A 27,622-nucleotide genomic window follows, 5' to 3' on the forward strand; every position below is an offset into this window, starting at 1 on the left:
AAAGCATTCCAAGCAATCACAATAATTTGGAGATCTCTTTTTTTACTTAACATTAAACAGGTGAGGCTTTTGCAGCATTTACTAAATTTCAGTTACCATAAATGAAAAGCCAAGAAAGCAATTCAAGACATGCAAGGTTTAGGAAAATTATTTCTTACTAGAACAGTTCTGAAATATCTATCTATAGTATCACCATAAACATTAACTTCTTTTCTTAACTGATGAATTTGTTATGGATAAGATATGTTAAAACAAACTTTTTCCATTTAACATTGTTAAGATGACAAATTGGCAATTAGAGCTCCTTTAACATAATTTTAAGAGCTTTATATATACTATGTAATTTGGATTCTACTACTTAATTTGAGTGACTATAAAGTAATTGGAGTTTTTCTGAGACTGAGAAGCATTTCTCAAGGCTAGTCTTTCCAAACAGAAAATTGAGTGTTGTGAATTCCACCTCCCACAGACCAGAATTCACAACCATTGGTCAGGGGCGAATACCACTGGCTCTGCGTCCTCAGTCACTTCGTGCCATTTCACCAAGTAGGAGTCAAAGGTAAGTTTTAACACTTGCTTTCTTCTTAGCCAGAGACTTTTTTTTTCCTACTATAACAACCTTTAAAAAAATAATTCAACTTGCTTTAATGTCTTGTGGTGAACTTGGATTCAATGGATTTGATTTAATTATTTTCTATTTTCTATTTCTATTATCCTTGGAAAATCCAAACTTCTGAATTAGCTTATGAATTAATAATGTATACATTAAAACAGTTGATCTTAATAGCCAGGATAGATGCCAATAAAATTATAGTAGTTTCCAGTATAGTCCTTAAATCAATTGCCCTAACATAGTCCATGTTCTTTGCCAATATAGACAGGCACTACTGGATGATGTTGGTTGTAATGTTATGCAAATGAAGAAAATGGTTAGGTTCAGGTGTTCAAAAATATACTGATGATCATATGGATTTATGCATTTAGAATGCCTTTTTAAGCTATATATTTTAAAGGTTTACATAAGCATACAGTTTCAAAATATCATGAAATGGTTTAAAGGGAGAACAAATTCAAAGTTTCAACAGACACCACATTAAATACTAATACAGTTACTTTAAGGAAGGTATATACAGTTTTTAACTAAACATAGATAGGCATTCTTCACTTTTCTAAGGTTCACACAGACTGCGTTATTGATTATAGTTTCAGGGCATATGCCAAATGCATATGCCCTGAAACTATAATATCAATACATTTATAATAAAATATTGAGTATAAAGTGAGAAAAAGACTCAGCAAATGCATAATTTTTTGAACAATGAAAGTTTCCAAGATTTACAAGGAAAACAATTATTTTTAGGTTACTGGTAGCCACTATTAATGCTTCCCACTTAGATATGGAAGAATGCTTCCTGACAGATCTACAAATACCACTGTTTTATCAGGTAGAACTCTGCTGGTAATGGCATAGAACAGCTCCAAATATGCAATCCTGAAAAGCCCTCTGCGAGAGCAAGTAAAATAGAGGCTCAGTTCATCCAGTGTGAATAAAAAATTTTATTTGAAGAAAGTATAGGAAGGGATAAAAAGGAACTCCTTGTACTGCTTCTTATTCTCAGAGGAATTTCATATCCTTCTGCCTAAACCTGCTTCATAAAGACTTTCTTTCAAGGAACTGAAGGTCAGTTTGTCTGCCAGTGCTTTCAAGTTTAAAAGTAATATTGATTATGAATTCCCTTTTTTATGTGTGTGCAGGTACAAACAACATATGTGCTATTCTTACAGTAAACCCAGAAAGTGTATCCAAAATACAAACCCTTTAAAATTAGACGTGCTTGATAAGAAGTTTTATAAACACTTTGCTTCCTCAATAAATGATCACTAGGAAACATTTTTGATAGGTCCAACTTAAATATTTAAAATTTGGCATAAGGGTTTTTTTAAAAAATGTATTCAAAGGAGTATATCCAGAGATAAAATAATTAAAATTTTAAGCTCTTGATTGAATTCTGCAAGATCATGTTGTTCTCATAGAAGGTAAGAATTATGCTCATTAAAGACTTACAAAGGAAATGATTGCTCTAGTCCCTCATGTGTGCAAATCTTTAAGGAAATTATGTCAAATAGTACCTTTTAGACATGCATTCCTATTGATTCTGGATTTAAACCTGAGATAGCTACTGAGAATTGAAATTAAACAAGAAAGACTTAAGGAAAAAAATAATTTTCTTGTCTGCTTTACTTAGTTAAGAACAAGTTTTCAAAAATATTTCATAAATTTTAATTTATGTATATATTAAATTATGTATGTATTAATGATATCCAGAGGCAGCAAGGAGGTAAGGAATAAAAGTTCTGTCTGGAAAAAGCCCTAGGTTTGAATGTACAAGAGACAGTTAATGATTTCTAGTTGTATCACTACACAGCTGTATCCTCATTTCCTTCTCTCTGAAATAGTGTAACCACTGTAGCCATCATCATCATCAATCCTGCATCTCAGAATTAATGAAAGAATCTTAATGTTTAGTAAATGATAAGATCATGTAAATGCTTTTGGGAATGAGTGTATCACAATATTTCTGCGTTCCATTTTCCCCATGTTTCTCTATAAATAAAATCAGTTTAACTGTACTTACAATATCTATTGTAAGAAGGTGGACAGATTTGTGAATTAATCTGAACATCAGAGGTAACAATACTCAGAATGCATACAATTTCCTGTGCTATGCTTATAAATTACCCATTTAAAGAAGCTACCAGCTTGAGTTCCTTCATGTTGACACTGAGTCATCATTTTTATTTAGTGTCAACTATTCGTAAGTTACCATCAATTAAATATGTATGCATTTTAATATTTTATGATTAGAAAAGCTTGAAAAATGAAAACACTAGCAAGACTTATCCTGGGACTCGTCGTCTTTGATGCCGCTGTGGCTGCTCCAACCCTGGAGCCCATCAACTATGACTCAGAAACCTACGATGCCACCTTGGAAGACCTGGATAATTTATACAACTATGAAAACGTACCTATTGGTCAAGCTGAGGTAATTGATTCCTCCTACTCTTGAGACTTTTAAAAGCATTTTGTGAGGGGTTATTGGGGTTTGTTCTCTTCAAATAGATTTTTTATTAAGAAATGGAAGTGCTGTATCTCAATAATTTCCTATGAACCTTTTCCCCAGAACACGTGCCATCCATTGCAGGTGAACACTGGCACATCGTTTTGTTTTTTTACGGTTCACTTTACTTCCTTTATATCTCCTCATAACATTGGGGGAGAAAAAAGTTTCTTTCAAATTAGAACAGAGAAAATTCAAGAAAAGACAATCATAAGGACAATAAGAATAACACAGAAGCAATGATAAGCTTAAGATAAAGGGTAAAGGAAAAAGGTGTGAGATTAAGATAAATTAGAAGAAAATAATAAGGATGCAGAGAAAGGACAATGGTTTGGAATACCACGCATTCCAAGAGCAAGTGTACATAATTATCTCTCAGCGGTAATGTAGGCATTGGCAAAGTTACAGGCCATTACATAAATCTGAAATGACATGTTCCTAATTAAATGCTAGGTTTTTTTACACAGCTAAAGGATACAGACTAATTTTTCTGAATCAGAAAACAAACAGAGCTTGAAATGCTGGATTGTAATTAGTGTACAACATTGACGAAAACCAATTAAGTATAAATCAACCAAAAGGGAAATTACATCACCTTTACAGGATCATAGCATAATTTCGGCAGTCGGTCAAGTGTAAATATTCTTAAAATAGCTACTTTTGATAAGTAGGTCAATGGAATGGTTACACAAAAAGGTATGTTTAAATTGTATGGAACTCAGATATATCTTTATTAAGATGGCAAACTTTCTCGTTTTTGTTTATGTTGCCATATCAAATACAAGAATCAGATTTTCACAACATGATTGTGTTCACACATCTTCTCCCCTGTTGAATTTTCCTCTCCCTGCCTTTCTCCCTTTTGCCCTCCCCTCCCCCACCAATTCCTCTTTGTCCCTCTTTCTCTCTTTCCCTCCTTTTAGTAAAGTTTTAGTCTTGGCAGCAGATCACTATTTTTCTGTACCTTTGTTCATGACTCTATTTTCAAAGTCTTTATTAATATTTGCTGTTTGATTCATTTCACTGTGTGGCTTCTCTTATTTTAAGAGTATTTTCTGTTAAGAATTTATGTTCATTGACCCCAGTCGCTCTGTATGTGGTCTCCAGCTCCAGCCTAATGCATCAATAGAGAGAGTATATGTTGTCAGTGCTTTGCTCATCTGGTCTGCTCCTATTTGCCATCTTGCATAAATATTTTTAAAAGCTCAGTGTATATCTGCAATTATTTCTTTAATGAAATATTTTAGTTTAAACTTCTTTGTCATTCCTCCAAAAATATTTAGTAGGATGAAAGAGGTTTGGTGAGTACCATAGTGAATCCTCTATTTTGAGCTGGGCTGGGGAGTGTCTTCAAGGGATAGCTTATTCCTTTCACAAGATCAAATACAAAATAAAAGCATACCATGTGAAAACAATGCTGCCCTAGACAAAATTGTGAAGGAGGTGGGTTTTACCTGTAGACCTCCTTTAGCTACTCATTGCTGTCAGGATTCCTTTTTGCTGCTATGAAAGAGCTAGACCTTCTCATGAGATTCTGAAGCTCTTCTCGCCAATAAGAAATTAAGGCTAATAGGTAGATAGATAGATAGATAGATAGATAGATAGATAGATAGATAGATAGATAGATAGATATAGATAGATAGATAGGTAGATAGATAGATAGATAGATAGATAGATAGATAGATAGATAGATGATTTAGTATACAACCTTCCCTCAGCACTTGCTTATTCTGGAATAGCAACCTTCTTGCAGGGTCCTAAATATGTAACATTGTTTCCTTACACACCCCAACCTTTTCCTCATGCAAATATCCCTATTTTTCCATACAGGCTGTTGTTAATAATCCCTTGTGGCTGACTGAAGTATATGTCATTCCTGATCTAATATCAAATTGGTTTAAAGAGAGATATATATGTGCTATAATGTATAAAACATATTCGAAAACATAAACTATACATCACTTTTTTAAGTTACAAAATTAATCCAGTAGCAAAAATTAATCAACCAACCCACTCACCCACCACCTATGAAAACAATTTTCAAAACACGGAAACAATATGAGAGAATAAATAAGATGTGAGGAACAAAATTCAGAAGAGCTTTAGCTCAGATCCTAGCAAATTAGTAATTAAATGGCTTTACAAACAAAGAACAATATATAACTCCCTATGGGAAGATACGAAATGAAGCCAATAGACCTGGTTGTATGGATAGATTCTAGAATATAGTTCCTTACAACACGAATTTCTTGAATGCAGTCTTGGAAGTTCAGAATTTGGCAACTTCTGTTAAGCTTATTTGTCTCATCTTTATAAATTAAGGGTAGTTCAACACATTCTTGGTTTTACATGACACTTTTTTATGTGAACATTGGTAACACACTCATATAAGTACAGTGAATGAAAAAATTTGTGGTAAGTGAAGCACATGGAGAATAGTGGGATCAGATTCTTCACGTTTTTATCCTTGATCCCAAGAGTAAGGTTCTGCTTGTTTTAGCCTAGAATTTACTTATCTGTAGAAAAAGGCAAACTTACATTCTAAAATTATAAATCTATGGGATAACTGAGCAATGTTTCTGAAATATATGCCCGTTTCTTTCTTATAAATCCTGAGGTTTGGCATCTTAGGCCAACGTAGTAGGCATTTTGGTCTAGACTTTGAATGATTAATCCTTAAAGATTTTGATATACGTAATATGGAGAATTCTAGTGTGTCCCCTAAGTGGCCTATCCCCTAGTGTGTATGTAAGATAAATTTTAGCCGAAATAAGCAGGCAAAGAGAGGCAACAAAGGGCCAGGTAGTTTATTTGAATACAATTCCTGGGCGAGGTTTCTCAGTCTACAGAAATGGAGGCTAGGAAAGTCGTGCCCAGCAGGGCAGGCAGCGAGTTTTTAAAGAAGGTAGGGGGAGGCAGAGCTTAGATTTACAGCGGCGCGAGGATTGGCTAGCCTAAGGCACATTTTTCAGGTTGGGAGGGGGCAGCAGCCGGGGACTTTGGCACGTCATCAGTGTCTGACATGCTCACGCCTCTCCCCAGTGCCCTCAACCTTACAGTATCCTTACTCTCTATAATTCTTAACATCACAAATATATCGGGCTATCCCTCTATATATAAATTATGTTATATGGCACAGTTGAAATGCAAAAAGGGAGATCATCTTGGCCAGCCTGACCTAAACTCATGAACCCTTTAAAATTAGTGTTTTGAGATCAGGGATGAAAGATTATCTCCATTAGCCTGCTTAAGCTCTGAGCCCCTTACATCAGTGTCTTGAAATCAGGGACAAAATTTGAAGCATGAGAGACATTCAGTGCAAGAGAAACCATCTGTTACTGGCTTTAAGGATGGATGGGTCCATGTAGCAAAGAATACAGGAAGTTGTAGATGTTGAGAGAAGCTGACAGTCAGCAAGCATATGGGGACCTCAGTCATGCAGATACAAGGAACCCTGAGCTCTTCATGAGATCACAGCCCTGACTGTAACCTTGATTTTGGCCTTGTGAGACACTCAACAGAGAACCCAGTCCAGCCATACCTGGACTTCTGATTCACTGTGAGTTAAAAAACGGGTAGAATTTTATGCTGTTAAATTTATGGCATTTTGCTATGCAGCCATAGAAAACTAATACAACATGTAATAATTAAAACTTTTGTCTGAAAACCACATTTGAATTATATTGCCACAAAGTTTGCATTTGTGAGTCCAGTGATTTATCTAGTCAATAAGCCAAACTTCCGGATCCAGAGGGTTAGAATCTCAGTACAGCTTTACTGCTATCTAACAGTTGATAGTATGTCCATTACCTCCTTAGTGATTAGAGAAGGGTCATGAAAGTTATTTCCTTTTTGAAAGTTATATGCAGTAATAGTAATCCAGACTGATGATCTAGAATATCCAGGATCTGCTGGATCCTGTGTTAGGAGATTTTAGACCTAGCAATTCCAGCATAATGCTCTGTATTACCTAGTGTATAAATTTGTTCATGTAACATAGTTGCAGTTTTTTACTTTATTTTACTTTAATGGTATGAATAGGAATTGGTTATAAGTGATAAAACTTAAAATACAGACCTTTTGCTTCCTGATGAATACTAGCTAATCCTGATTGAGCACTTATTATGTTCTAGGTACTGTTCTAGGCATGTCACATGCATTATCTCATTGATTTCTCACAACAAAACTATGAAGTACCTATTATCCTTCATATTGAATAGGTGAGAATATTGAGACAAGGAGCAGTTAAGTAACTTGACTAAGATTACACAGTTATTAATAGTATACAATCATGGTGATGTTATATTCTCCTATCAGAAAATAATTTCCAGCAGATTAATAAAAGATTACATCATCCTCCCTCCATTTTCTGCCATTTTCCAAATTGTCCTTTTAACTTGGTATTGGTTTTAGTTGAACTGAATGCCAGGGACTCCAGCACCCCTAAAAGAGAAAAAAATTATTCTTCTATGGTTACAACAAATGTCTAAAACCTTTATAGACAGTAGACTGTTACCTAATTACTATAAGAAAGAAGAGCTTATGAGTAACCACTTCAAAGAATAATTGTGGATACCCATTCTCCAACTTATATCCAAGTTATGAACAACAGCATAAATATATTTATATATGTATGTATATAACATGTTTGGTGGTCTAGGATCCAGGAAAACATTTTGCTCTTTACCTTCAAAGGTTGTTCAAAAAACTACATAGTTCAGCATTTAGTAATCTGTGAGTGGCTTAAATTGATATATGTTTGACCAAGGTAGGTATTTGGTGTTTCTATTTTCATAGTGTGCTTTTTGAACTATTGACTAACCATTTTTCTTAGGTCTAAGAAAAACACTGGTCATGTCCATGAGTAATTTATTTTGCCTAGTAAAAAGCTCAGTGGCTGTATTAATATTTATAGGGGACCTGCCAAGGGTTATGGATTTCCATTCCTCCAGTAAAATTTCTTTGGCTCTATCCAGACAGACTTCTCGTCTATACTACCTTACTTTCATGTTACATAATTACTTTCACTTAATTGCGTTTGCAGTGTCACTGTATCAGCACAGATATGTTAAACTACAGAGCCCTGGGAGGCGTGTCACAGTTTTCCTGGAGGGTGGTGTTGAGGGTATTTGCATGACACTGTATGATGCCCTTCACAAGAATGTGGGGGAGAACCTTCTCTCAGGCCTCAGTGTCAGAATGGGTTGCAAAATTTAAAGAATTTGTTCGTTTTCTTGGCTTTACATCTTGTAACTAATTGTGCTTGTCGTTTTGCTCAGAAACCTGGAGCTTAATTTTTTATATCATTCTTCCTTTGTTTGAGATTATTTCCCTCACTTTTATTCTCCTGTCTCTAATCTACTCTTTAGATTATCTGAAGTATTACCATACAGGCTTTTAATACTGCCTCATATACTTTCTGGATTGAGATGGGCTATATATTTGTAAGTAAATTGCAATAACAGCTCATAAAGGAATATCAGTAATGATTGACCAACAGGAAGTCTCTTGAATGAGGCGGTCTTTCCTTGCTACTACTCTCCATTGATTTTTAAATTGAGGCTAATTTTTCTCTTTCATAGAGAGAACAAATAGCTAGATTACTTCCTCATCCTTACAAAGAAAACTGCCATTGAAACAAATTAATTCAAGTTAAAAATAGCTTTTTGAGATTAAGGTACTATAAGATTCATCGAAGGAAGGAAAATTAAATTTAGTAGAGTTGTAGGAGTGGGAGAGAACTCAATAAAGACAGTTTTATGAAGTAACAATTGAGCAATGATTTCTTTTCACCTGTCATCTTAATAAAATGGTGCCACGTAAAATAAGTTTAGAATATATGTTGAGACCCTGTAACACCAGAAACTGCTTAAGAAGAATCAAACTGTTAGGCAGAAAAATAAATGTGAGTGGGTGGAGGGAGAATACGGCCAGTAAAGCCAGCTAAGTGGGACTCAAAGAGTCAACCTGATAAAACCAGAGAGCCAGAAAAGACACAACAGAGTCAATGCCCTTTGCAAAGTGAGTTCAAGCCACATACTCTAAATCTGGGCTGACCTTGAGACTTGCCCTAGCTAATGCAAGTGAGATAGGGCAGAGACATGAGACAAGCACTATGATTATTTTCCTAAAATTGCTGAGATGTGAATAGCATAGGGGAAACAAGGATTTATCTTGAGGCTAAGAGCAGAGAGTTGGGGGTTTAGATTCCTAACATATTCTTCAGTAATCAGCCAACAACTTATCTTAAGGCAGGGCAAGCAGTCTTAAGTGATGTGTTCCCAGTACTTAGGAGTAGCCACTATCTTGAAGAGGAACAAAAAGTTTGTCCTACAGAATTACCTAGAGGACTGACTATAGATAATGACATATTGTCTCTCACTGAAGATAGACATCTTGAGACTTCCTGACAAGTCTATGCCCCCCAATGCTTCACCTTTATCCCATTCTTGAAACTCCTTAAAAGAAAGAATCTCAGCTTTTGGGTGCACCTCCCCTCTGAAGTTGCCTGCACTCCCCTTTCTTCCAGTGAGTCTTTCCATCTGTCCTACTCCAGGTAAGTAGAGAGGGCCTACTGAGAGCTCTGATTTGGACTTGCAAGTTCCTGTCACCTGGATGACTGGGACTGAACTGTGGCCATACGATCATGCTCCTTAGTAGCCTGCCTGAAAATCTCCTTTCTTTGCCTTTGGGTGGTTCTCAGGACATAATCTCACTCTATCCACTGCTCTGTGGCTCCCCCAAATCCTGGGGTGATAGGTTCTTAGTTCACATGCCATGCAGATTAAAGCAGACAGTAGATGCCACTGGCTTTCAGGATGACACTGGCCTTAAGAGTTGACAAGAGATTATGCTCTATGCTAAGCAGCAGTTCAATGAGCTTCCCCTTCCTCTCTGCTTTATTCAAATAAACATGCCTTTATGTATCTTGACTCTAGCCTGCTCTTCCTTTGGAGTATATTTGAATAAAACTTCCATTCTGCTTCACTACTGTGTCTCTGTCCTTCAATTCTTTATTGCAATGGGGACAAGAGCCTAGGAGAACAAATTCAGCCCCAACAAAATTAATTTTGGACTACTTATAGATCAGTGTCCAATTTACATAATGACACACAAAAAGAATGTCTAGTTAGTTTACCTAAATATAATATATTGGTAAACAACTTTGTTGATGCTGGTGGTTATCTTTTCTCAAAACCATCTCTGTATTTTCTGAATGAAAACCAGTTAATTAGTAACATGTCTACTAGTTATTTCCTCTGTTGACAAAAGGCATTATCTTTATATTTGGAATGATGTCTCACTTTGGCCAATTGATACAATGTATTTTAAAGTTCAAGCCCACAGTTTACATGTAGAACTCTTATTGAAAGAATTAACTTTAACTTAGCCTGAATTTAATATTCCTTTGAGGATATGGCAAAAAAAATAAAAGCTAATTTTCCTCTTCACCTTCCCTCTTGACTGAAGATGCTCTAGTGGAAGGGAAGAAAGAATTTTGCTGATGAGCTTTTAATATGGTTGCCTGATTGACTTTCCACAGGCTTTTTAAAAAAGTGTTAAACCATTTGAGTCTCATTTTAAGCTATTTGAAAACCTTAAAAAAATGAAGCAACAAAATATAGAATCATATAGGCTCATCAGGAAACAAAAAAACACTGATAACCTCTGCCAGTGACTTGTTTGTTTTTATACTATATACTATTTATGAGACCACAAACATAATTTAATTCTCCTAACTATCCCTTGAAATAAGATGTTATTCTATTATTATTATTATTGAGAACAAGTAGGGATCAGAATTTTGCCCAAGGTTATTTAGCTGGTAAGTTCCAGAGTAAAATTTAAACCAGATTCTTTTAATGTCAAACCAGAAAGACTCTGGCATTAAAAACCTCCATTATTTTCCTGCTTCTTCTCTTTAATCTCTAATTCTTTTAGCTGTTTCCAATACTGAGGTTTATTTTCTCTGAAATTAAGTAATTTGATTATTAGAAGTCAGAACAATGAGAATTTTCAAGTGATTACAATTAACACAGTATCTAAGCATCTCTTTTAGCTATCAAAGTATTTAAGGGAGTGAGAGGTAAGACGATCCTTCTTCACAGAAAGCTGCTTTGTGGGAAATTTGGAGACTGTACAATCTTTGCCAAATACATTTCTTCCTCATCCATTTTCAAGATAAAATAGAAAAAAAGATTCAGCCTGCATTGCCAGTGTTAATGGTCACATTCTTTTAGATAATTAATATGGATTACTTAAATCAGTTTGAGTTGCGGACTCACATTTAGAGCAGAATTCCATTGTGCTTAAGATAACTACAGGCCAGTCTGTGAAACCCATAAGAATACAGGCTTAGTAACCCAGGCTGAACAGCTCAGAGCCTTCAAACACCTTTGGAAGCCAACTGCTGCTGACAAGTTGGGACAATAGGCATAGCTTCAACAGTCATTTTATTTATTTATTAAATTGTATGGGACAGTTTTGGAGAAAGATAAATTTAAAATTCCATTTTATTTTTTTAAAAACTCAGTTTATGCTAGAGTAAAAATCCAAATAACATTCTGGATTTCAAACACTTTTATTTAAATAAGAGACAAACCTATAATTTACATATCAGTTGAAGTCCCGGGCTTACGGGTTTGGAATTGTCTGGCCCAGTGAAGATCCTAATCAAAGCAAATATGTAGGTGAGGATGTCTCCTTCCCTAATCTGGCTTTGCTGGAGCACTTAAACCATTAACACTCACTGAACAAAGAATGGTGGGAGAAACCACTGGCCTTGGGTGTTGCTCATATATACACCTGTTTCATCATTAGGAGGCAGTTTGTTACAGTGTTGAGTGTCGTGGGCTCTGGAATCAGACTCACTGTGTGTGAGTCCCAGGGCTGCCATACCGACTATGTGGCCTTGGGTAGTCATACACTCCTCTGGGCTTCAGTTTCCCATTTATAAGATACCTTGAGAGGATTAAATAAGATAAACCATTTAACTTTGAGCCTGGCATATAGCAAATGTCCAACCTTTACCACCATTTCAGTCATTCAATCAACAGCCGTTGGAGCTTATGCACTAGTAAGGAGGGAAGCCTTCATGGAAGGGGTGGGATTTGAGCAATGGTGACTAACTCCATTGGCATGAGTTCGCTTTAGATCCACTTTTGCTGAAAGGCCAGGAATTGTGGTAGGTAAATTCCACCAAGTTTCTCCCAGCCCCTAAGTACCTCCCCAGTCCAGTTGTCTTATAAACACACAATTTCAACACAATAAAAGAAGTGAAAAAAGATAAATATAAACAAGATCTATTAAGACACAGGTTTCTATGGTTTCAGTCACAAAACACACATACTGAGAAATTATGTCCCCAAATCTGTCATCAGTTGCCGACCTGACAACAAATTTGAAATACTTTACTTGTGTGTTAATCCACCATCTTTTCTGAACACTTTTAAGGCTACTTACATGAACAAATACTATAATATGTATAGAAATATGTATATAGATAAAATGCAATGTATATACAATTTTATCTCTTAAAATAATGTATAATGTAGAGTATATTGTGTTATATTCTCCACAATATCACATCTTGTATATTTTTAGTATTGTGCTATGTTACATTATGGTACAAAAAATAGAAATTAAGAAAGTGAGCCAAAGAAAGGAATAAAAGCTGGGAACATAATATGAAGCCAGGAGTAAGGTACATATATGAAAATGCATATTATTTTATGTTATAACACACATACACACACACATATATATACATATACATATAATATTGATATTTTTCAGGCAATATGTGTTAGGTTCTAAGGACTCCATACATGTTCCTTCTATGCCCTACCTAATTTTAGTACCAGTTGAGACAGAAATAAGGCTCAAACAAATAGAGTTCAAAAGAGCCCCTTTATTACTGAGAAAGGCTAGGCTGAATTATATGGCTTAGCTATGAAGCAACCATGGGCATCCTAATATAGAGTTCTAGAAATAGAGTATGCCTTTGGTGTCAGGCAATGGGGCAATGGTGGTTAACCACAGTCCTCCAAACAGTACCAATCCAGTAAATCTTAGCACGTGGGGGCACAAAACAGAATGTATGCTCTCAATAGGCAGGCAGTTTCCCCAGAAAGGGAAGACAAAACACCCAGGCCTAGTTCTTCTCCCACTCACCAATTAGCTTAGTCATTCTTCTTCCTGGAGGAGTCAGTATAGAGGCTGCAGAGGAACCACCCACTCTCTAGGGTGGTGGGCTTTAAGCCATTACCCTCAACCATTATGCTCAATACAGCTCCCTCCTTCAAGAGAGAAATCAGCCCATTTTTAGGATAGTCATGCTCCCACCTTTATGAGAACTCCCATGCTACCATCACTCATAGGTGTCCCTTGGCCAAAGGTAGATTTTCACCCCAAAAACTCTGAAATGGATCCAAGAGCATCAGTGAATTTATCTCAAAGTCCTCCCTGTACCTGAGCTTGACATTTCACTCTCAGTTCTATGTTCTACTTCAATTGTATCAAGTCACATCAGTAACAACTTATGAAAGATTCTGCAGTGAAAAGAAATGCTTAGGAAATATACTCAAATTATACAATTCCAGAAACATTAGGTGCACATTTGTATATGTCTTCTCTACTTCTATGAAGTTCTTGAGGAAAAATAAAAGATGACAGATCAACATCTCTTGCAAATTATTTTAACTTGTTTAAATCCAAAAAGGATAACAGTACAAAATCAAGACGTCTTGCCTTGTGATTTAAAAGTCCACAGAATATACAGTTCAAAACTCCGCTTCCCTAGTTGCTTCTGCTTCACCTCAGCTACATGGATTTGTGGTGTCTGAGTTAAGCTGGACGCTTTCAGCAACTACGACCTGAGTGGACTCCGAGATACCGGGGTAATTCCTTCAGAGGCAAATACATTTCTGCTATTCATTACCAAGTCTCCCATGACCTTAATATTTAAAGAGAATGAAGCATTAATTACACACAAAATATTATCACAACATTGACCCAAACCTCCATCAGATTTAAAGACCAAGTTCATCCTGAGTCTCTAAAATAATTTCTCTGGGCAAAAGTACATTCCCCAAAACCAGTACCGCAATGTTGGCAGAGACCCAAGAAGAGACTTGGTGGCATCTGAGAACAGGCAGGTGGAAGAATCTTGGTTTAGCCTCATCCAGATGTTAGTCAGCTTATGGTCATGCTTGTCTGCAAATTTTGAGCTCAAACACAATTTGGAGAAATGCCCTACCAAGAGGAAAAGGATGGCACCCTTTTATTATCATTAGAGCCGCTGTTCTGAAAAAGTGTAGTTCCTGAACTGGCAGCATCTTCATCAACAGGGAGCTGGTCAGAAACACAGATTCTCAGGTCCCACCCACCCCAGACCTAACGAATCAGAAACTCTCCAGGGGCCCCCACCCCAGGTCAGTGGGGTACACCCACCTGTGCTTTGAGCAGCACTGACCTAGGAAACATCCCCTAACATAAGGTGTCCTTTTTCAGAATAGCACGTGGGATATACCTGTTTTTCAGCACAGTGTTTAAACATACAGTGGTGGCAGGCCCAGTCACCAGGCCTTCTGGAATTTCTTCCTTCTGCATATCAAAGCCTTTGAATGCCCATTTTCCTGCTAAGCCCTGGGTTTCTGGCACCTGATGGTGCATAATGTATGTTCTGTCAGGTGCAGACTCTCCAGTGAGCAAGAATGTTCCGCCAGAGGGGTTCTCAGCCAGGAAGCTATGTCTGTGTCTTCTCTGCCCTTGCTTCCTGCTGTGGAATTCAAGAAATCTGCCTCCCGGAGGGTTTTGTCTTTTCCCATGTTTCTTTTTTTCAGCTGGAGAATCAACCTCAGCAGATTCCTGAACTGAAGCTGCTGCTAACAATTCTGAAGGCTGTGCCCCCAGGAAGTCTTGAAAATCGATCCTTTTACCACATTCTCATTAAGATTTTACTCAACATTTCAAAATTCCAGGACCTAATTAGAATTTCTATCTCCTACATCCTATTCAGCAGAATAAATTTCCCCTCTAGCGTGGTGGTTCTCAAGTTTGGCCACATATTTGAATCGCCTCTAGAGCTTTTAAAAGTCCTAACGCCTAAGCCACACCCCAGAGAATTGAAATCAGAGATCCAGTTTGGGTGTGTGCCTTCCATCAGCTATTCTCTCAGCGTGAGTCAGTTGCTATTTTTAAAAAGAAATCATTTTAATCTGCATTTAATGTTGTCTCTTTACTGCATGCTAGAAGAGTGTCTTCTCTGTTCTCCCTGGTCCACACTTTTGTGTTTTTTTCTAACATATTCCTTTTAGTTTTGTCTTGTCTTGTGACATCTTCCATAGGGACAGAGTGAAAAAAAAAAAAAACTCAGTTAATTATAAATCTATCAAAAGAAAGGTTGTTCAAAATATTTTTGGATATCTCCCTATTCCTGAGTTGGATAATCTTAGTCTGGATGTGTTGTTCCATCATACAAATTTCTAACCCAGGATGGGAACTGACCTGTTACTGTTCTTCTTAACTCTCTCTTCCCTAATGCCACACATTCTCCATTCTGACACTCCCAGGTAACCTGTATTCAGTTTTCTAGCAACAGAGAAGCTTACCCTGTGTTTGTTAAGGTCCACACATACAGTCATTAAAACAATTCAAGACTTACTCCTTGGGACTGTTGTCATCCATCAGGTTGTACAAGTATATTGGCTTGTGATGTCAATGCAGCCAATACGAAATACAGATAGGTGGGCTCTAAAGCATACTCACAGTGACATCATGCCAATGTCTCTGCTTACATTCAATGTGGACTTTAAAGTGATAAATGGACTTATGATATCAAAACTCTAATTAAAGACATACATATGAAAGGAATAAAATCCAGGACATTTAAGATAAAAATCCTTCTATGACAACTATATTGAATCTGTAGCATATATAAAGAAAGAACGGAGACTGAAAGAGATTGGTACATTTTGATACTGAGAGATAAAAGGAAGATCAGAAAATTGAATATTGCCAAGGTCAATGAATTTACTATTTAACAGCCTTCTCCTACTGGCAAGATGATTTCTATCATGCTAATAAGGGCAAAAACTTAGGACAGTCAACAAATTTAAAGATTTTGACCCTTAGAAAACAGCTGTTTCTCCACCTTTTACTACTACAGAGCTGACTTATCAAGAGTCCTTTGCTCTGGTTCTTTAGTCATCAACCACCTATTGGTCACCAACAAATTTCCAAGTGAGACGACAGAGACTACAGAGAATATATTGTTGACAATAAGAGAATTCAGGTTAGCCTTCTGGTTTTGCACAGTCTTTTGATTGTTTAAAGTAATTCTGCCCCTAAAAGATAAAGTCAGACTTCTAAATTTGGAAATTTTAACAAGGCTTTAACACTGATATTAGACAGTAGAAAAATTTTAATATAATAATCATATCTTTCAAAGGCAATTTGACTATTAGCTGGTCTTCCCCGGGACAGCCTCTGTAAATGCATATTTCCTATTCAAAATGTCTATAATTACCCTAAACTAATATATTCATCATCATCATTACCATCATCATAAATGAAAATAGCAGTTTAATGCAGAGTTCTACATATTAAAAGTCATGGCTTATTATGCCTTGTGCCTCAGTAAAGTCTGTGTTAAACAAATTGCTTTGGGATGGGAAAGATTGAAACTTACAAAAAAATGCTAAATTACTAAATCATAAAATAAAGCACTAGAGTGTAGAAGGTTCCACTCTTGGTGTTTGTTCCAACTTCTTTGTTTTCAATTACTGAGACTGACTCTCTCCCCTTACCCCTGTCCTCAGGAGAGAACCGATTCCAGCCTACATTAGTTGTCCTGGCAACCTTACTCGGGGAACAAGGGCAGTAAGGGGACAGGGAACATGAACTGACTCTGTTATTAAATAATGTTTCTAAAGCTTTTGCCAAAGTTCCCTAACAATGTTATTTGGAGACATTCGATGAGAACTAGGTGATACATTTTGTGAGAACCAAGATATTGGAAACCTATTAAGTTTCTGGAGTCTAAGTGGATGATGGTGAATGGAGTCCTCAATAAACTGGGATGAAACTGAAATAGAGAACCTTTCTGTCATCCGAATATGGAATATTGCCATTTTCTGACAACAATAAAAAGAAATGAGAAACTAGACATGGGAACAAAGAGAAAAATGCTCTGGTCCCAGAAGAGAGACAGACTAGGAAGGGTATGATTAAATGAAATCTTCCAATCATCAGCTCTTACTCCTTTTGCACTGAATTTTTGACTTAAATATTGAAGACATTGCATTGAGTGCATTTATTTATTATACACATAACCTTGACTTAATCAAGTCAATAAAATACTGAGATTTATTAATAAATTTAAATGATGGTAAATTCACTGAAATTTGTTGGTATAACATTTCAGTAAGTACTACATCAAATGACCAAGATCAAAGAACAGTTGTTTGTAAAAGGAAAATCAGAGAGGACAGAGGAAAAAAAAATACTCATTCAAATTTTTTCTAATATCAATGATAAGTGCTAGGTAAATCAGCCTAGATTTACCTAGAATAGAAACTATTAACAATAGAAATAGAAACTATTAACAATTATTCCATCAGTATAATTAGGAAATGGATAATGAAACAAAAATTGTAAAGGTCTATATTGTTCTATGTTAGCATATTAGCAACTGTAACAAACAACTTCAAAATCTCATATAGAATGAATAGTGCCTCTCAGAGTTGTGAGGTGGAGTGGATCTGATTCTTGGTGTATAATTCCATCTTTCCCTCATATATCGAACATACCTACCCAATATCCCTGGATCAGCAGATTTAAAATGAGTTTCCTCAAGTGAAGTCAGAGCATACCTCTTTTACTTGCCCTTCACGATTGGTTTGCATCTACAGCAAAGGTTTGGCAGACATGGAGGTATGTGATCCATAACTAATCTTCTTCATACCTGCTCTTTCATGTATACTTTTAATACGTTAAAATATTGTTGCCCTGATATCCAAAACAACCCCTTAAAGTACCAAAAATATGCCATTGTTTATCTATACTGCTTCAACTATATTTATCAGGAGGCCAAATAATTGCTAGGCAAATGGGTAAGGAGCCTAAATAGTGAAAAAAAAAAAGAGATATATAGTGTTTATCCTCAGGGGAGATAGATACTAATAAAATATTCACATATACATTATGTAATGTATCATTTATCTTTTTCTGTCTAGCAAGCAATCCCAGTTTTTGGTGGTCTAAAGCAACCATTTATTTAGCTCACAGTTCTGTAGCTCAGCAGTTCGGGCTATGCTATGCCCCTAGTTTGCACTGGGCTCACTCATGTCTCTGCAACTAGTTGCTGGGTTGGTTCAAGACTGGCTGGACTAGATTGGCCTCAGCTTACTTTGATTTCCTCTATTCCATGTTCCTCTGTTCCTCTCATCTTCCACCAGGCTAGCCCCAGTTTATTCCTATGATGACTGGGCAAAATTTCTCAAAAACAAATAGAACGATGCAGTATTTCTGGAGAATCCTCAAAATTGACACAATATCTATACATTCTGTTTACTAAAACAAATTTGACACAATATCTATACATTCTGTTGACTAAAACAAATTTGACACAATATCTATACATTCTGTTGACTAAAACAGATCAGAAGCTCAGTCAAAATTCAAAATTCAAGGGATAAGAAATCAACCTTTCATTCTTGATTGTAGGCATTGAAAAGCCATACTGCAAAGGGGCAAGGATCTATAGAAAGGGAATAATTGCAACAATTAATAAAAACATAATCGACCACAAATGTAATGGGTGATGTGCCAACATGTAGAACGCAATACTCTGAGAGCCCCTGGATATGTTTGTCTAAGCCAGGTAGATCCTGAGTAGCTTCCATGAAAAAGCAAGACTTGAACTGGATATGAGGGCTAAATAAGCAGGTAATTACAAGGGAACTTTGGGCAGCGTTGGCTAGGTCTATTGCCTTGATTGTGGTGATGCTATCACATGTGTTTGCATAGGTTCAAACTCACCAAACTGTACCTATTAAATATGCACATTTCTTTGTATATCAATTATACCTTCAAAAAAGCTGTTATAAAAGAAAATAAAATTGGGGGAAAAAGATGGGGAATGGTGGGGACTCCAAGCAGAACAACTCATGCATGCATGAAGAAGCAGCGTAAGAAACTAAAGGACCCTGTAAGCTAAAGAGTTCTGGATTTATTTTAATACGATAGCAAACATTCCCCTGGTACTTACTATGTGTCTGGCATTATTTTAAGTGTTTTGTGTGTATTAGTATTTTCATCCTAAGACAGCTATACTATTTATATCAGGATTTTACAAATAGAGAAAGTGAGGTTCAAGGAGGTAAATAAATTACCCAAGGTCTCACTCGTAGGCTACATTCAAACTCATCTAGTCTGAATCCTTCCTCTTAAACATTAAGTTACAGTGCTTCAGCAGGGCCATTGTTCTGTGGTGATTAAGAACGATAAGATGCTATTGAAGGATTTTAAGGAGGGTTGACATGATCGGTTTTGTCTTTAAGAGTTTATCCTCAATGCAGAGGGACTTCCTACTGGAGGAGATCCCAACTTCCTGTACGTAGACTATTGATGCATCCCAGGCAAGAGAGGATAGTAACTTGGATGGTGGTGATGGTAGTAGACAGAGAGAAAAAAAATGGTTTTGATCGATGTTTCAAAAATAATACTGATAGGTAAATGGACAGCTGATCAAAACTTACATGTAATGCTTGGCACAGGCATTCAGTCTGGTTGATTAATAATTACAAAGGCAGGCAAATCTTTTATCATTTACAAATCCAGTGATTTTGTCATTCATTCATGAAGGTAGGAATCAAACCTGAGTAACATGAATTCTTTCATAGCATTCTTTTCATCACTCATGTGTTTTCACTGAATTCCTCCTTGGAAACTTAGCAGCAGATTAAGTGCTGAAATAAAAAAAATAGGAAAATATATTTTTAAAAGCGCATTAAGTTTTATTAGTTCAAACACAATGTTTAATGGCAGCAAATGGTTTGTTACCATCTGAAAGATTATGTTCAACAAGTAGTCTGTTCTTAAGAGATTCAGGCAAACAAGACAATCAGTAGGAAGTGCAATTGCTGTTTCTGACCACACTATTTTTTTTCATATTTTCACTCTAAATTAAGACAAATAAGTAAAACATAACTTCAGCAGACTTAATGGTAGCAATATGGGCATATAGACCATTTTGATGTGTTTTTGCTAAAACACAAGTAGATTTGATTAAAATTACTTTTAACCAAATAATATTGTCACTTAAAATGATGCTGAATATTTTTATAGAAAGATTTTCCTATGGACAACTCTGCTGATTATTGGAGATGACAGTCTTCAATCTTCTATAATATTATTACTAATGATGCAAATATTTCTGGTTAAAGTCTCAGTACACATAATCAGGTATAAGAAATGTAACTGAATAACTTTCTACTGAGAGTCCTTATTTCTTCAGGGGACAGAATCGTCGAAGACACCTTGGATTCATTTTAGCCCTTTTTCCATGAGATGATGTTGAGGGGCTGGATTGCTTATGTGGAGTTAAAGCCCTGCAGGGTGCAGAGGCTGAGATGGGCCTGAGGGCTCTTCTTGGCTCAATATTTTTCTAGCCTGATGGCTGCTGACACTTCACTCTATGCAGGTCACACTCTGTGAGCTACGCATTTGCCATCTCTTGTGTAGATAGGCTCTTTGGTGGACTCATAAGCACAGTCTACCATGACATAAGTTATCTGTGGTTCTAAAGCCAGGTAAATGAGACAGTAGAAATAGACCATTTACTGCAAGCCAGTCAACTCACAGATGTACCCTGATGACACTATGTCAAAAAGATAGGCTAAAGCGGCAGTGACTAAGTGCACAGTCATATGCGGGAGTGACCCCCTGTATTGTGTTTACAAACTTCAGGGAGATACAATGAACAGATTAAAAAGTCAACTCAGGAGGAGGCAAGTCAGAGTAAAACAAGTAGTTGTAAAAGGAAAAAGAATGGAGGAAAACTCTCAAGAGTGAATATATCAGAGGCTCAGGTACACGGGCATTTGAGTCAAGCTACCAATAGAAGTGTGAGAAAAAGGGGCAGGGATAGTTTCTGGCTGTTTGTTTACTCCCAAATTTAGGTTTCTGCATCATAAGCATAAAAGTCAACCACATGGAAAGCCAGGTGGTCATGTTTCCCTGGCCTCATTTCTTTGCATTCATTGCTTCACAACTTCTTACCATAGGTTGAAAATTGTTAAAAGAGGAAATAACAGACAGAAGAAGCCAAATTACTCCTATTCAGTAGTGAGAATGAATGTGTCTGCAATGCAAAATGCTCACTAGCACAGTACTTTGAGGTTACTGTTCTGCAATTTTGCTGAACTGAAAAGGTATTTCTTTACCTTGGTCTTAAAAGTTGTTCAACATTCACATTCTATTAGCAACTAAACATGGACAAAACAGTTTTTGGTAAACACAAAAGCTGTTTTGCCTCATTATATTGGATGACAAGTGAGATCTTACAGCTTCATGTCAAATCAGTGGAAAAACACTCATCTGTAAAAAGTATGTGCAAATATTTTTCCTACAAAACTAAAGATTCAAGGCAATGTGTCTGGAATGTGTTTCTCCCTTTAGGCTGCCTCCATTCCATGAAACATCTGTCTCAATTTCCGCTCTTCCTGGAGCCTCCTTTTGGTTTCTGTAAATCCATTCCTTCTGAATCTGCCTCATTCTGGTCCTGCAGATGGAAACCGTATGTCTCTCTGTTTAAGGAAGTGTGCCCAATCTTCTCAAGTGGAGATTTCTGGCCAAGTTTTACAATATCTTCATGTATGACTTCCTGCTGCATCAAATACAATATGATTTGGTTTGATTTCATGCTTTAGATGCATTAAAGCATCAACACATTCATTGATTCTTATCAGCAATTTCTAAAAGTAAGCAAAGAGCTGTAAATTAGATATAGTTTGGACAAGCATTTTTTATAATGTTCAATAAGTTTTTATTGATTGCCTATTATGTTACAGCTTTGAGGTACAAAGATAAAAAACATAACTCAGAGTATACCGTCTAATAGGCTTGGAAAGGCAGAAAACTGAGGCAACCAGCAGAGTGTAAGAAGGGCTGAAACAGGATTTGAAGAAACACAGGAGACACAATTCAGAAATGTGAACTGACAAAAGAAAGTTCGGTGTTTCTTTAAAAGGATAATTTCCATTTGTGAAGCAATGTATTCAAATGTAGCAAAAGTGACATTAAATAGCAGGTATTTCTTTAAAATGCTATGGTTATCTAAAACATCTATTTAAAATATCCAGAAAACATCTGGTTAAGTTATGTAACTATTTTATACATGAAAGCTTGCATATCATTTTGATATTAAATACATTAGAAGGGAATTTGCGTGGGTTTCTTTTTCTTGTTTAATGAAAGCAAATAAAGAAGATGGGTGAAAAGAATCAAGACGTCATATCAGGCTGTGAAGAGGGAATCTGGGATTTCTGGGAATGCCATGAGGAAATGAGGCCCCAGAAGGTGGGTCCTGCATGTTGTCGAACAATTTTCTTGAGCATATTACCTGCGCACGGATACAAAGTCATCAGGGAGGTAGATGTTTATAAAGTAACACACATTGGAACATACATATCAAGTATAAAGTAACATACATATCAATTTCTTATTGGTTATTACCTTCAAGGGAAGTAGAATTAGAGTTGCAGGGTGAAGGGAACTTTGGAATTTTACTCTGCACACTTCTAGATCAATTTGACTCTATCAGGAGAAGAATAATGCATTCTTGCAATGCTATTTAGAAAACAATAAATGAAGTTTTCTGAAACCTATGAAATGAATTCATAGGGATGTTGAGAAGAGCAAGAAGACCAAAAAAAGGTGGGGGAGCTGGGAGGTGGAGGGTATTGCAAACTATTAGTAAGATTTGAGGGAACAAGATTAACTAAAAGCAATAACAGTCGTAGACCCACACATACCTTTCCAGGCAGGCCGGTCCCAGCATACTGGGTTGAATTTCAGAACACGAGTGACCTCTTGTGGCAAAGAACGGATGCATTTTAAATCAGTGTCACTGCCGCACAGGCTGATTGAGAAGGGTACCTGATTGATGAAATTCTGCTGCTTTTTCAGGTTGAAATAGCGACAGTGATGCCTTCAGGCAACAGAGAGCTCCTCACCCCGCCCCCACAGCCAGAGGAGGCTGAAGAGGAGGAGGAGGAGGAGTCCACACCTAGGCTGATCGATGGCTCTTCCCCACAGGAGCCCGAATTCCCCGGGGTCCTGGGCCCACACACCAGTGAAGGTCGGCTCCACCAAAGTTGAATTGTAATTAAATCCACTTGGTCATCCCTCGAACTGCCCAGCGCCTACTCCAGTGGGAACACACGCAAGCCAAGGAGAAAATTTTGCAGTAGGCTAAGTTTGAAGCACGAGATACACACGTATTTTGTATTCAAATACAAAGCAGTTTTAGTAATTCAGCTTTAGCATGATGGAAATTATTGAATAACCAAAGGTTGGGGTTGAAAATATTTGTCTGGCATCACTACTCAAAACCTTTGTGGTGAAATGCATTTTTAGAACAGAGGACACACTATTAGCAAGATCAGAATCGACATCTGAGAGATCAGGCCACAGCAGTTCAGGGCGATAAGGTGATGACAGATGAGGATGACAATGGTACTACTAATAATATTACATTGGTTGTGCACTACCTGTGGACCATCATGCTCAGCATGTCACATTATCTCATTTGACTATTACAGTCTTGCTGTGAAGGTGTTAGTATTAATCTTTTCATTATGACTGAGGATATTAGCTCAAAAAGGTTGGGAATTTACAGACTTAGGAACTCACTTAAGTACTAAGTCTCTTACACTGGGTTTGAAGCAAGCCTATTCTGATTGTTGCTTGTGAACATACTGGAAAACAGGCTTCTTTTCAGTCACTCCTAGAAAGCGCTAGAGAAAGGAAAAGAAAGGAAAGCGTTCTGTGACGTTGTACTCCACTTTGTACAGCCTGAAGGGGATCTAAACCAGAGCCTTTTAGTTAATGAGAAGGTATTTCTGGTGCTAAATGTGATTATACGATTTGTCTGTATTTCTTGTTAGAATTTGTCAGCAGGAACCATGGTGGTACTCAAGGGGACTCACACCAGAATACTTTCACACACAAAGAATGGCACAGAGAAGGGTTATAGCAAAAACGAGTAGGGTTCCCAGTGCAAAGGTTTATTTAGTCTCAAGTGTCTCTGTACTCTATGTCCTGGAGATATAAAATTTATCTTCAAATAACTACTGTTATGGATACAGATGTAACACATTTAGAGGCAATAATGCATTGCAGGGAATAGGAGAAAACTGCACAGAACACACTGAGGAAACAAGAGAGGGAAGAACATTCAAATCCCAACTTTGCAACTTGCTGGATATACAGTCTTGAACAAGACTACAAATTTTTTTTTTTAGCTTAGTTTTCTCATCTGAAAGGAGGGATAATAACTAATACATCTTCCCTCATAGAGCTGTTCTAAGCAATAAATGAATGAATTTAGTGCCTAGCCCATAGCAAACATAATGTTAGTTAATCTCATCATAAAAATAAATGTTATTCTCATTATTCTATTATCAATAGAAAAGTTATACTTTTTTACTCTCAAAATTCTTCAGTGTACAATACAGCATGGTTAACTATTGGCTCTATGTCATATAGCAGATTTCTAGAATTGATCATTTTGCATAACAAACTTTATACGTGTGGAACAACAATTCCCCATTTCTCCCTCCCCCAGCCCCTGGTAACTACCAGTCTACTCTCTGTGTCTATGAGTTTTTAACTGTTCACCAGCAAGTAATGTAAAAAGTTGTCTTTTGTGAATTGCTGATTATACTCCAGCCACTAAAGTGTTTTATGTACCTTAACTCTTTTGAAGAGCTGCAATAGCACTAAGTACGAGGTATTATCACCACTTTATAAACAGGAAAACTAAGGCTCCAACATACTACAAAAGTTGCCTAAGATCCTGGAGGCAAGATGGAGCAGTGCTGGAATGCAGAGACCGATCGATCCTAAGCCAATATTTTTAATCACTACATCATATTCTTTCCACATAGTTAACTTTCTGTGGAGCGGTTGAATACTTATATAAGCAGAACTAAGAAGATACACTTACAATAGAAGGAAAGATAAGTACATAGTGGAAAGCACTCAAAATGGGAAAACTGAATAAACCTAGAACATTATTTACTTTTAACTGACTTTAGATCCTTCAAATATTGATGGATTTGCCATCATTACCTACACTCAAGTCTTTTAACAGAGTCAGGAACAATAGAAATGTCCGTTCTGAAACAATATTAAAAAAATCTGTGACTTTAAAGCAAATTTTATCTCTAGTCTAAGGATGAGTAATAAAGTTAAAACTTAATTAACATTTTAATTCCCAAAGAAAAAAACACCACCATAGATTATAAATTTTAAAATTAAATTGAAATCTTATAAATTCATTGGAGTTAGTTTGGAAATATTTAGAATGTTAAAAATTAAAATAACATTTTTTTACTATTAGTACAAATTTCTAAAAGTAATAGTGTAAATCCATATAAAGTCAGCTTGAGCTATGAATGGGAAAGCTAAAATTAAATTATAGCTGGTGTGAAGATATATAAATTACCCTAACCAATGACTGTTAAGTTAGCAAGGCCATGAATACAGAGAAGATTCAAATGCCCTGATTTCTAAAAATTTAGAAGTGGCAAATATTACTTCATAATGGATGGAGAAATTAGCAAACATTAAGTATTTTATAGCTCCCCCTTAATTTTTTTCCCCTAGATTTCCATCCCTAAAATAGTTTCTGTTCCTGAAGTTGTTACTGTACCTGATTTTTCTACTTAATGAGAACAGTAAGAATTTCATAGGTGCATCACGAGCTCTTGATCACAAATCACAAACCACAACTGGATCTCTCAACTGAGACAACCAAGTGGCCCAGCTTGCCTGCGGGGGAGGCTACATGCTAAAGCTGGAACAGTCCCAGCTAAATTGGGATGAACTGATCCCTGAGCAATGCCTAGAAAGCCTTTCCATCACTTTCTTCTTCCAGCTGCTCTCCTGGCTATTTCCTGTTCTAGTCATCTCACATGTTGCAGCCTCTTCTCTCCTCCTGCCTTTGCTCTTTAAGCTCATCAGATAGCTTAGCCTCCCATTTGACAAAGTGCAGTCTTTGTCTTTGGGGCAGCAGCTCTGTGGTCTTTCTACCTCCAACATAATGTTTAGTTACATCTGCACCCATGTACCTTATCCCCCTCTCTTCCTATCACAACAGAGGAACTGCCTGTCTCCCCCATGTGGGATGAGAATCTTTCCCACTCTGCTTCAAATCTCCTTTCCTCTTGCACTCTCAGGATCCTTTTTATATTCAACCTCTCATCCTTTGTGTCCTGTTCTTCAATTTTCTCCCGGTTTCCCTCATCATACATCCCACAAATACATCTTCTTACACTTAGCACCTTCTCTCTTCCCTCCTTCTTCACAAACATCTCTAGTATTGTCCATATTTGATGCAACTATTTCCTCAACTCCACCTGCCTCCTTAATTGGCTGTAATCTGGTTTCCAGCCTCATCACTCCACAGCTCTTGCTCAAGTCTCCTACAAACACAGCAATAACCCGAGACGTTTTGCTGCCCTTAATTTCCTGACATCTCAGCAGCCTTAGATTGCTTTCTGTTCCCTTTCCTTCAAATTCACCCCACTCGGCCCCCATAAAAGTAATACCCCATCCTGTTTTCCTCCTATCCTCTGGTCATTGCTTCTCTAGCTCCATTGGAAGCTCACTGTCATCTACATGACCACTAAAGAGAGAGTGAAGGAGGAGTAGGGGTGTGTGTGTGTGTGTGTGTGTGTGTGAGAGAGAGAGAGAGAGAGAGAGAGAGAGAGAGAGAGAGAGAATATGTTGAGATACAGTCCAGCCTCACACATCTTTGGTCTGTTGCCTCTTCTATCACTGTGACCCTAGCCAAGAACCATGATCTTTTATCTCAACAACAACTCATCTCCACATTGCCCATGGGCCCTGCCCCGGTCTTCCACCATACATTCAAGCAGAGTGACCTCTTACGATCGTGTAATACCCCTGCCCATCCTGAGAATAAGGACCCAAATCTGTAACATAGCCAGTATGTCCTCTGTACATTATATCCCACACATCCCCGTGCTCTCTGTGCTACAACCACATGGACCATCTTTCAGCGAAGGGACTTGGCACGTGATGCTGCCTCTGCCCTCACTCTTCCCTCCCACATAGTCAACTCCTTGTCCTGCAGATCTCAACGCAGTGACCACCTGCTCAGAGAACCATGACACCCAGACGGGGTCAAATTCCCTTATTTCATACTTACGTGGTATTTCGTGGCATTTACGACAGTCATCGTTTCATTTGTT

At 37.0% G+C, this 27,622-nt stretch overlaps 1 protein-coding gene across 1 annotated transcript in view; it reads left to right on the plus strand.

Moving 5' to 3' along the window:
* The first annotated feature begins 473 nt into the window (after nucleotides 1-473).
* Nucleotides 474-27,622, plus strand: part of EPYC (epiphycan) — a 36,539-nt gene continuing 9,390 nt past the window's right edge. The window contains exons 1-3 of the mRNA XM_036891549.2: nucleotides 474-559; nucleotides 2,867-3,044; nucleotides 23,310-23,481. Of these exons, the coding sequence (XP_036747444.1) occupies nucleotides 2,880-3,044; nucleotides 23,310-23,481 (337 nt within the window). The 5' untranslated portion in view covers nucleotides 474-559; nucleotides 2,867-2,879. The remainder of the gene's footprint in view (nucleotides 560-2,866; nucleotides 3,045-23,309; nucleotides 23,482-27,622) is intronic.

The sequence above is a fragment of the Manis pentadactyla genome, chromosome 10 (assembly GCF_030020395.1).
Source record: "Manis pentadactyla isolate mManPen7 chromosome 10, mManPen7.hap1, whole genome shotgun sequence".
Lineage (NCBI taxonomy): Eukaryota > Metazoa > Chordata > Mammalia > Pholidota > Manidae > Manis > Manis pentadactyla.